This window comes from Impatiens glandulifera, chromosome 2 (genome assembly GCF_907164915.1).
Source record: "Impatiens glandulifera chromosome 2, dImpGla2.1, whole genome shotgun sequence".
NCBI lineage: Eukaryota > Viridiplantae > Streptophyta > Magnoliopsida > Ericales > Balsaminaceae > Impatiens > Impatiens glandulifera.
Genome location: NC_061863.1, coordinates 18,682,447 through 18,695,502, shown reverse-complemented (window position 1 = coordinate 18,695,502; position 13,056 = coordinate 18,682,447). Strand labels below are relative to the sequence as shown.

The window sequence follows — 13,056 nt, the reverse complement described above, 5'->3', positions numbered from 1 at the left end:
CAACCCACAATTTGACCCAAATATCTATTTACTCTCACATATATATCAAAATTAACCACAGTTCTCGACCCGATAATCCGGATACTTTGAAAATTAAATATCATTATATATGTATAGATTAGTTAGTTAAAAGGTTGAACTTATATTGTTAAAATGTCCCGCGTTCATGAAATTTAGTGTTGAATTTAAAATATAAAGTCTTATTAGCTTAGTTGGTTAAAGGGTTGTATTTTTTTTTGTTATGTTTCAAGTTCGAAATATACATATAACATTTTTAATTTTATTTTTAATCGTTTTAAGCTTATGAGCGGGTCAACCCACAATCCGACACAAATATTAATTTACCCTCATGTATATATCCAAATTAAGCACAACTCTCAATCCGGCAATTCAAATATTTTGAAAATTAAGTATATTTTTATTAATTACATTATAATACTCTTTAGTCATTATTTTATATAATTAATTTTAATTTTTTTCATTATTACTTTATATATGATTAAAACGGACAAACTAATTTTCTAATTTATTAATCAAACCGACACCTAGATAGTTTAAAGTGTACTGATAGACGTTAACGACATGTATTTTAATAAATAAATCGAACAAAAATTACAACCGCGCTCAGGCTCTTATTTTTATTTATGTACCTCAGATGCGGGAAATTTGATGGAATAACCCTCATAAGAGGGTTATTACCACTTTTAGCATGTCATTTATAATTTTATCATTTTTGACCTTTTGCCAAGGCAAAAGGTCAGTTTTACCCTTTATTAAAAAAAAAAAATTTGATTTTCATTCTCCCCCGTCGTTTCCCTTTCCCCAGTTCTCCTTTCACTCCCTCTCTCTCGTTTCCAACTTCCCGAAGATGACTGATCAACCCCGAAGACGACGACGACGACGAAAATCCCCCGAAACATCGACGACGTCCTCTCCCTCGAACCCTCCCTCGAACCCCGACGAGCTCCGACGACAAACAAGAGCCCCCGACGAGAATCTCAACTCCAGAACGTCGAAGGTGAGTTTATCTTCCCCGTTTCTATCCGTTTCTATCTGTTTCTATCATAGTTCTCCGTTTTATATCCATGCATGCTATAATGGAGGAATGGTTTAGGGTATTGTTTAGGTTTAGGTATGTGTTTAGGTTTAGGTAGTGTTTATTGTTTAGGTTTATTGTTTAGGTTTAGTTTTGGGTTTAAAATGCTTCTGTCGAAGGCTGTTGCAGGGTTTTGGGTTTATTGTCGATGGCGACGATGCATTTTCGCAGATGACGGTGCATCTGTCGCAGACGACGGTGCATCTGTCGCAGACGACGGTGCATCTGTCGCAGACGACGGTGCATCTGTCGCAGACGACGGTGCATCTGTCGCAGACGACGATGCATCTGTCGCAGGCAGAATATACTATTGCAGAATATCTGTTGTAGGGTTTTGGGTTTATTGTTGATGAAGAGGCTGTTGATGGTTTGGAGATCAACAAAGAAGCCGAGCAGAATGAAAACAAAGATGAAGAGGCTGCAGCAGTTGTTGATAAGAATGCTGAGTTGGGAAAGAAAGAATTGGCCACGAAGAAGAAGATGAAGGTGGTTTTGGCCAAAAATAGGTTGCAGCAGTTGGGCAAGAAAAGGAAGATGAATGAAGAGACTGACATGAGAAAGATGAATGATGAAGAGGCTAACATGGGAAAGAAGAATGATGAAGAGGCTGACTTGGGAAAGAAGAATGATGAAGAGGCTGAGTTGGGAAAGAAGAATGATGATGTATTGGTATTGACTCCAACAAGATTTCAGGGACAGAGTTTTCGGAGAAAGAAGAGGTCCACATAATTGGGGAACTATACAGATCCTAATGGAAAATCCTTTAAACTCATTGATCCAGTAACTGTAAATCCTCTTTTAGATTATGATAGTGAACTGTTTGATGATTTGAAACAATGGCTGAAGCTGGAGGATGAAGACAAGATAATAATATAAAATAATTAAAATAAATTAATTTAAATATCTTACAAATGTAAATATTAAGTGAAGTTTGCTTCACTTCTATCAGCGCTGTAAATATTGAGCGAAGCAATCTTCACCTGGTAGTGCTTGTTTCACTCATTTGAGTGCTGTAAATCCTCAGGTGAAGCTTGCTTCACCTGGTATTGCTTGTTTTTTTTTTTGCTGACTTACATGAAGGTATAATGCTCTTACATTAACATATAAATGTTTTTACATAAATGTGTTAATGATTTTACATGAACATTTATATATATTTAATATATAATTATAGAAAATATAAAATAATTTAAATAATTTTTTTAAAATATCTTATAAATAAATTTAAAAATATTTTGTTTTACAAATTTATTTAAATATATTACAAAATTTTTTTAACATGTTGTTATATATATATTTAATATATAATAATATAAAATAATTAAAATAAATTAATTTAAATATCTTACAAATGTAAATATTAAGTGAAGTTTGTTTCACTTCTATCAGCGCTGTAAATATTGAGCGAAGCAATCTTCACCTAGTAATGCTTGTTTCACTCATTTGAGTGCTGTAAATCCTCAGGTGAAGCTTGCTTCACCTGGTAGTGCTTGTTTTTTTTTTTTTGCTGACTTACATGAAGGTATAAATGCTCTTACATTAACATATAAATGTTTTTACATAAATGTGTTAATGATTTTACATGAACATTTATATATATTTAATATATAATTATAGAAAATATAAAATAATTTAAATAATTTTTTTAAAATATCTTACAAATAAATTTAAAAATATTTTGTTTTACAAATTTATTTAAATATATTACAAAAAATTTTTAACATGTTGTTATATATATATTTAATATATAATAATATAAAATAATTAAAATAAATTAATTTAAATATCTTACAAATCTAAATATTAAGTGAAGTTTGCTTCACTTCTATCAGCGCTGTAAATATTGAGCGAAGCAATCTTCACCTGGTAGTGCTTGTTTCACTCATTTGAGTGCTGTAAATCCTCAGGTGAAGCTTGCTTCACCTGGTAGTGCTTGTTTTTTTTTTTTTTGCTGACTTACATGAAGGTATAAATGCTCTTACATTAACATATAAATGTTTTTACATAAATGTGTTAATGATTTTACATGAACATTTATATATATTTAATATATAATTATAGAAAATATAAAATAATTTAAATAATTTTTTAAAAATATCTTACAAATAAATTTAAAAATATTTTGTTTTACAAATTTATTTAAATATATTACAAAATTTTTTTAACATGTTGTTATATATATATATTTAATATATAATAATATAAAATAATTAAAATAAATTAATTTAAATATCTTACAAATCTAAATATTAAGTGAAGTTTGCTTCACTTCTATCAGCGCTGTAAATATTGAGCGAAGCAATCTTCACCTGGTAGTGCTTGTTTCACTCATTTGAGTGCGGTAAATCCTCAGGTGAAGCTTTCTTCACCTGGTAGTGCTTGTTTTTTTTTTTGCTGACTTACATGAAGGTATAAATGCTCTTACATTAACATATAAATGTTTTTACATAAATGTGTTAATGATTTTACATGAACATTTATATATATTTAATATATAATTATAGAAAATATAAAATAATTTAAATATAAAATATAATTATATATTAAATATTAATAAATGTTCATGTAAAATCATTAACACATTTATGTAAAAACATTTATATGTTAATGTAAGAGCATTTATACTTTCATGTAAGTAAGCAAAAAAAAAAAAACAAGCACTACCAGGTGAAGCAAACTTCACCTGAGGATTTACAGCACTCAAATGAGTGAAACAAGCACTACCAGGTGAAGATTGCTTCGCTCAATATTTACAGCGCTGATAGAAGTGAAGCAAACTTCACTTAATATTTACATTTGTAAGATATTTAAATTAATTTATTTTAATTATTTTATATTATTATCTTGTCTTCATCCTCCAGCTTCAGCCATTGTTTCAAATCGTCAAACAGTTCACTATCATAATCTAAAAGAGGATTTACAGTTACTGGATCAATGAGTTTAAAGGATTTTCCATTAGGATCTGTATAGTTCCCCAATTGTGTGGACCTCTTCTTTCTCCGAAAACTCTGTCCCTGAAATCTTGTTGGAGTCAATACCAATACATCATCATTCTTCTTTCCCAACTCAGCCTCTTCATCATTCTTCTTTCCCAAGTCAGCCTCTTCATCATTCTTCTTTCCCATGTCAGCCTCTTCATCATTCATCTTTCCCATGTCAGCCTCTTCATTCATCTTCCTTTTTTTGCCCAACTGCTGCAACCTATTTTTGGCCAAAACCACCTTCCTCTTCTTCTTCGTGGCCAATTCTTTCTTTCCCAACTCAGCATTCTTATCAACAACTGCTGCAGCCTCTTCATCTTTGTTTTCATTCTGCTCGGCTTCTTTGTTGATCTCCAAACCATCAACAGCCTCTTCATCAACAATAAACCCAAAACCCTACAACAGATATTCTGCAATAGTATATTCTGCCTGCGACAGATGCATCGTCGTCTGCGACAGATGCACCGTCGTCTGCGAAAGATGCACCGTCGTCTGCGACAGATGCACCGTCGTCTGCGACAGATGCACCGTCGTCTGCGACAGATGCACCGTCGTCTGCGACAGATGCACCGTCGTCTGCGACAGATGCACCGTCGTCTGCGACAGATGCACTGTCGCCTGCGAAAATGCATCGTCGCCATCGACAATAAACCCAAAACCCTGCAACAGCCTTCGACAGAAGCATTTTAAACCCAAAACTAAACCTAAACAATAAACCTAAACAATAAACACTACCTAAACATAAACCTAAACAATACCCTAAACCATTCCTCAATTATAGCATGCATGGATATAAAACGGAGAACTAGGATAGAAACAGATAGAAACGGATAGAAACGGGGAAGATAAACTCACCTTCGACGTTCTGGAGTTGAGATTCTCGTCGGGGGCTCTTGTTTGTCGTCGGAGCTCGTCGGGGTTCGAGGGAGAGGATGTCGTCGATGTTTCGGGGGATTTTCGTCGTCGTCGTCGTCTTCGGGGTTGATCAGTCGTCTTCGGGAAATTGGAAACGAGAGAGAAGGAGTGAAAGGAGAACTGGGGAAAGGGAAACGACGGGGGAGAATGAAAATCAATTTTTTTTTTATTTTTTTTTTAATAAAGGGTAAAACTGACCTTTTACCTTGGCAAAAGGTCAAAAATGATAAAATTATAAATGACATGCTAAAAGTGGTAATAACCCTCTTATGAGGGTTATTCCATCAAATTTCCCTCAGATGCTAGGTAGGAACTCGAGTGTCCCTTAAAAAAAATATTGTAAAGTAAAAATGTAATATTACCCTTATTTCTTAAAAATTTTAATATAATTCACTGTTTATATTAAAAAAATAGTAAAAATTATTTTATTTACTCGTTTTATTTAAATTTTATCGTTATATTTTTAGGTTTCTCTTAATTTTTTTTAAGCTCACACCAACCTTAAATCCCGAATCTGTGTCTAATTAAATTATAAATTATAATAAAATAATAATATAAAAATAAAAGACCAACTCTTGATCCGATTGAATCAAAGTAATACTTACATAGTTACCTCATACAATTTAAAGTTGGAATTTATTTAAATAAAAACAATCCATTTCAAACTTAAAATAACAATTTTATCTCTCTAAAATTGTCCAATTATTGACAAACCCATTTTCAATCCTCTAAACTTGGTTGGTAATGGGACCCAATAATACTCCCTTGCGATTTCACCGCAAATCTCCTCCAATCCCCTTCTCTTCTTTCGCCGTCAACATCCTCTCTCTAAAATCCCGTCCGTAGTTACTCCCTACACCTACCAGTCTCCCCTTTCTGCAATTTGTATACATACAAAACCATCTGGGAAGGACTATGTTCGACTTAGGTGATGATTTTATAGTTGGAAGCGACAGAGTACCCTGGCTCATATGGATCCAATTGATTGTTATGCTCCTCCTCATTCTTCTTTTCTGTCATTTAGGTGCTCTCTCATTTGACCTTGATCTCTCTTCTAACTCCTCCAAACCAGGCCCTTCATTTTCTCCTCTTCTTCTCGGATCCTTCGCTGACCAGTACTCTTCTCCAGCCGCTAACACAAAGGTGGGTTTTCTCTCCTTTAGCCTAATTTCGTTTATGTTTTCTTGTATTCTAATTTTGAAATTTGGGAAGAATCACTTATAAATTTGGTTGAAATGTCGAAATATTGCTTAAACAGATACTACTAAATGTTTTTCCAACATTATTGATTCACAATTTTATCATTTATGCTTTAATTTGGTCATGTTTCAGTTGGTGATCGAGAGTTTGTGGGTGTTATGTTAGTTCTCTTTAATTTAAACAAAAAAATCTTATAACATAATGTGAATGATTAATACTGTGTTGTTGTATGATGATGATGTTTAACTGAAGCAGAGTCATAGAGAAGTTTTCAGTTATATTAAGAAGAAGACTGATCATATGAATCCAGATGATGAACAAAATATGTGTGGTACAAGTATATGATTAGTCTGAAAGTTAGATCTTGTTTGAGGAAAAGAATTCAAGAAGAAATAGTAATACAATGGAATTAAATCTTCTTGAAACAGTTTATCAATGTTGAGAAATGAATGAAGGAATCTCTATGCAAGAGAAATTGGGTATGTCATGATTCATGAATGAATTCATTATCCTAGAATTAAGAAATTATATTAGTCCATTTGTAAACAAATTTTATTTTAACTGTTAAAACTAATATAAGTCTGAGGCAGATTTTGAAATTTTTTTGTTTTTTATAATCTAGATCTATATCTAGATACATTATTAAGAAGTGTTTCCAAATGAGAATATCTGGAATTTAGACAATTCAAAATTAGCTGGATTTTTTTTTTATAAATTATATTTTGTCTAGTGACATTTTGTTTGAACATGGGAGAGCCTACTTTAATGTACTTTCCCAAGAACTCTTTAATCTATGTTGTTTTTTAAATGTATATGCATTTGATCTTCATAGGAGACACTAATAAGGAAGATTCTTCCTTATTGGCACTTACAAACCTTTTCTAGTACACTTGGGAAATGAAACTATAAGTTTTAGTTACCCTAAGACTTTGTACATAGCACTTTCCTTCTTCCTTCTTCTAATCATGTCATTTTGTATGGATGGATACCACATTCATTGCATAATTACTATACATTTTGGATGATACCTACCAATTAGTATTTTGTAGAAAAAATACAACCATTTTATGAACGACACTTGCAGGCGGTTGAGAATAAAAGCATACCCGTCATCGAATGCGAAGTAAGAACAGGCACAAGTGGGATAATAGCGGCCATAGGAGGAAGGGAGAATGATGAGGAAAAGGAATTGGGCGGTGGTGCCTCCAATTTCTCATACCATCCATGTCATTACTTTGGCTTGGCAAGAAGAGCTTTTCTGAAGTGTCTCGGTTTAGATTCAAAGTCAACAGCACATTCCAACAAGGAACACAGTAAAGAAGAATAACATGTATTTGAGTTTTTATGCTGAACAGAAATCTTAGTACATATATTCATTCATATGTTAGTTCTCGTGCTATTGAGATAATGAAGATGAGCTAATTTGTTGGTGTAATTTTTGAGAATATTCTTTGGAAAGAAGGGTGTGAAGAGATTAATGTTCATTGTGTCACGAGGGGATAAATTGTGTAAATCTTGCGGAAATGAAACCGATGAGGGTCGAAACTATATAGTAGCTATACTATGCTTAAATTCAACCAATTTGTTTTTTATTATAATCATTTATGTATCCAAATTTTTTAAAAACAATTAGTATACTAGTATTCATCCTTAGGAGTATTCAGTAGCGAAAAATTGTGATTGATTTCAGATAGGCACACTTGCATTTTTATTTTGAATTTTATGTTTTCCTTATATTTTTTTCTTTATATTTTATTAAATTCAAAAACTTTAATTTCTAGCTTTGTCTCTCTCACAGATTATTATTGATTTTTTGAGTTTTTATTAAAAAATCTACAAGGTCATTGTTAACCAGTGGCGCGGAGCTACGCTAGGGCTAGGATGGGCTCCAGCCCCACCTAAATTAAAAAATTGCTTGAGTTGCAGCCGAATGTAAAGTTTTAAATATATGTATATTAAGATTAATTATGTAACCATTTTTCTTGATTGATTTAATCTGACCTTGTCAAGTGATCAAACTCTGTCATTCTATTTAATTTTATAAAAATTATTATAATGTTAATTTCTTTATTATATAATAATGCATAAATTTTAATTTATATAATTAAAAATATAAGAAATTATATATAAAATAATTTAAATGATATATTAGTATTATTTATTTTAAAACTACATTTATATAATTATATATTATTTTTTTATTAATTTCAGTTTAATTTATAATACAAATTATTTTTAATATAAAGATTAAAATAATAATTTATTGTAAGAGTAAAATAGTCTTTTATATTTTTTTAAATATTACAAAAATTTATAAAAAAAAAATATATAAATTAATATTTAAAACAAATTAAACAGTTATATTGATTTGTTTCAATTATTTAAATAAATTTATATATTATTTATTCTTTCAAAACAGTTTACATTAATATTTTATAATCATTTTTTTCATTTTTTTATATTCTTACCAAATATGTGAAAATTCACAAATTAAATTTTTATATTTTTTTATTTATATATTTAGTTTTTATTTATTTAAATTTAATTAATTTAATTTTTCACACTTTCTTAACTTAATTTTTTTTAACATGTATAATTTTGTTTTTTAAATCGAGTATTCTAATCACGGTTAAAATTTCATTTATTTATTTTATTTTAGGAAGGGTTGGCCAAAGATCTATTTAGTAAGGGTATTTGTAGAAAAATTCGATTAATATTCACGTATTACACGTAATAGTATAATACCAAAAATCTTACAGTTCAGTGAAAAAAAATTCCTAGATTTTCCCTTTGGTTAGGGTGGGTTCCAGCCCCCACCTAAATTTAAAAAAGAAAAATGGGGCAAATTAAGTGAATAAATCGGACAAATGAGTCAGTCCCAGATAATTTTTCATCCTGGTTCCGCCCTGTTGTTAACCCTATAATTCAACCAAGATTTATTGTTAAAAGGTGCTTTCTTCTCATAATTAATAATTCATCAATCAATGCCAATGTATTCACAAGTAAGAAACATGATTTTAGAAGAATTTAGATAGGACAAAAAGTGGGTTATTTCAAGCAATTATACCCTTGCCTACCTAAAAATGAATTTGGCTTATTTGAAATTAAAAAAAAAAATATCCTAAACTGTTTTTGTATGATATCAAATTAACATATATGATAACTTTTATCATAATATTGTAAAATCATGGAAATAAGAAGAAGAAAAAAATAATCTTCTCTAAATATATAATTTGTTTCATCAAGCATGTCAATATCAGAGAATCTTTAGCAATGATAATTTTTCTCTTGTTTAAACTTTTTACCCATGGTAATAAATTCATTATTTTTACTGGTACTTCATAAATATTCAAAATATGTAATTTTGTTAACTAATCTAACAAATAAATTTGATTGTGTTTCGGTATGTTTGATAATATTTTGAACACTTATGTTTTTGTTGTTATAAAATTAAACTACTCTCATTTGGATTTTTTTATAAAAAAAACTCAAACAAATAAGTTAGAAATAAACTAAACATGCACTACCTAATAATCATGCAAAGTCCAAATAGGGAATTGGGGTTGGGTTATGAGATCAGGCAAGAATTTGGGTCAATATTGACCGGGTCGGGTTGACCAGACTAGGATCATGGAGCATGTTTGGATATGTAATTCAATTTGGTCATCGGTGCATAGATTCTGGTTGTGGCTTAGGTGACCGGATATTTAGGTAATGAGTTATTGATATATTTAATTAAGTTATGTATCAAAATTTTATTTGAAAATAATTTGTCTTCTTATTTAAGGCATTTGTGAAATCAAAAAATAATTATTTTTCTTTTCAAATTTTCTCAATTCTTCTACCCATTAGATATTTTTTAATACAATAAAACTGCATTGAAAAAGTTGAACATGTAGATCTTGAAAAAAATTACTCATTTCAGAAAACAAATTCGTCCAAAACAGTAATTGTTACAAAAACTATATATATTTCCAATGTATTTAAAAATAATTACAAAATTAATTTTTTTTAGATTTTTTTTTAAATGTTACTCACATCACACAATGTTTTAGCCACCAAATCCAGATTCCATAGTTTATACTTAGTAGAACTAAAAAAAAAATCGGTTTAAACATGTTTAAATTTAATTTACAAATATGAAAATTTAATTTGATAAATAAAAATGATACCACAAAATAAAAATAAAAAAGGATGTTTTGTTCATTTGTGACAAAATTTAAAAGCTTTAATGTTTGAGTCAAATTTAATAAAATCGACTAAACTTTAATACCCAAATAGTAATTGAATCATATATAAATTATTAATCTTATCCATTTGTAAAATAAATATTTATATGATTATTAGTATATATTTTTATATATTTTTTAAAATTTCAATTAATTATATATAATATTGAACTATATACACATTAAAAATAAGAAAAAGTTCAATTTATTATTTTATTATCATTCAAACATTAAAATTTGCAAAATTGATAATTAATGTCCTCCCAATCGAGCTACAATTACCAAAATAATGTTAACAAAACCTTCCATATTCTGGTTGGCAGCAACTAGCTGTGGTGCTGGGGCTGGTGTTCCTTTAAAATTCTTTTGGCAAGTGACCAGTCCATAAAATGCATCTGAGGCAAATTTGTAAAGGCTCGGAATATCTCCATTGTCCAACGACCTCTTTGCTTTATTAAGTGAAATGGTAGTGTTACCATAGTTGCGAGCGCATGTTTGATATCTGACTTTGAGGTTTCCACTCGGTGTCTTTTGCACAAGAGATGAAATGTAGAGTGATGTGTTTTGGGCTTTGCTCATGGCTAAGTTTATCGATATGTAGCACAAACCTTTGAGATCGGATGCGGAAGCCCCCGGTGAAAAGAAAAACACTCTATTACATACGATAGGATTTAAAGTGCTTGCACAAATTTGAGAGACTAAAGAGTTCGGTTCTATTGAGGACATTGCAAATGAAAGGGTAAAAAGAATTGACAATAAGAAAATAACACTGAACTTGAAAGAATAAAAGTGAGACATTATATTGTATGATTTTATTTATCTCTCAAACTTGTATGGAATGTACATTTATATAGTTCTTAAAGAGATTGTCATAATATACATATTAAAATCTCTTATTTTATTAATCTTATACTTGTAAATATATAGAAAAACTACTTTTCAATATATATATCAAATCTCTTATAATTAATTTTATGAATTATATATATATATATATATATATATTATATGTAACGGTTACAAAGCTTTTTTAAATATTTGGATAAAATATATAGTAACTTTACATTCATATATAATATTAAATTTCTATTATTTATTAATGACAATTTGAATGAAATTAAATATAAAAAGCTTAAATTCAAATAATAATCACTGTTTGTCATTTTAAATAAATTAAAATTTTACAGAAATCCAATTAAAGATTTACTTAATTTTAATGAAGTTAAATGAATAAGTTTAAATTTGTTTTCAAAAATACCATCAAATAAGTTTAAGAGTGGAGATATAAAAGTTTTGTTTTCATGTATTTATTCAAGATAGAAAATCTTAAAATTTTTAAATAATAATTCATGATTTTTAAAAGTAAATCTTAAACATTTAATAATAATTAAAATAATTCATTATTTTCTTCAAATAAATTTAAATACGAGAGAAATCTAATGTATTTATAAGTCATTTTTGTTGATTCAAAAGAAAAAGGATTAAAGTGATCCATAAATGATCCAATCCTAACCTATATAAATTATATAGTTTAATTTGATGATAAATAAAATCTTTTATAATTAATTTATATCTGTAATTATTATTTGAAAATAATTTATAATTCCAGAAAAAATTAATTGGAGATTTACTCAATTCGATCTTATTTATTTTAATTTTTTTTATTAGTTTCTTTATTTCAAAAGAATTCCTATTTTAGTTATATTTAATTAATCGATCTACTTTTAACATATTAAAATATTTTAATTAACCGTCAAAGTCCAAATGTTCAACTCTTAAGTTTTGAAATCAAAATTTTAGTACAAAGTTGGTTTTTACTCAACTTTGGAATCAATTTCTGGAAAATCAACCACATTGTCTTTTATTGACAACAGTTTATAACTAACAAGTGGGTACTAGACTTGCTAAATTCTAGATCTAAATAATTATATATTTAGCTAGTCAGTTTTGGTAAATTTCAGAAAAAGATATTTAACCAAATGTGATTCTTATCTAACTTTGGTGTATGTTATGTATTTAATCATAATTATGTATCTATAAAGTTCCATATAATAAATATATATATATATATATATACCTATTTTCATTAAAAAAAACTTTAAGACACTTACTATATTAAATAAAGAAATTTAAGAAAAATAATTAATCTCCTTATATATATATATATATATATATATATATATATATATATATATATATATATATATATATATATATATATATATATATAATAATAAAAAAAAAATCTATCTTTTTTTAAAATAAAATTATATCTCTATTTACTTTAATTCCAAAATTTTAATTTCCAAACTTTGAGCAAATATTTGTATCCATTCAAATGTAAAAATTTGTAATTTTGGTCTATCTAAAGAATTTTTTTAATGAAAAGACATAATGTCCCTTTTTTTTAAAATAAAAAATAATAATTATATTTTCTTATTTATTTATCAATATATAATATTAATATTTTTTTTATAATTATATATCTAGCAATATATGTCTTTGTTTTTATATATATATATATATATATATATATATATATATATATATATATATATATATATATATATATATATATATATATATATATATATATATATATATATATGAATGGAGTGAAAGAAATTATTTATCT

At 28.1% G+C, this 13,056-nt stretch overlaps 1 protein-coding gene across 1 annotated transcript; it reads left to right on the top strand.

Moving 5' to 3' along the window:
- Positions 1-5,778: 5,778 nt before the first annotated feature.
- On the top strand, positions 5,779-7,692 carry LOC124926925. The gene is made up of 2 exons (XM_047467256.1): positions 5,779-6,135; positions 7,277-7,692. The coding sequence occupies exons 1-2, from the start codon at positions 5,908-5,910 to the stop codon at positions 7,517-7,519; spliced, it is 471 nt and encodes a 156-aa protein (XP_047323212.1). The 5' UTR covers positions 5,779-5,907; the 3' UTR covers positions 7,520-7,692.
- Positions 7,693-13,056: the final 5,364 nt, after the last annotated feature.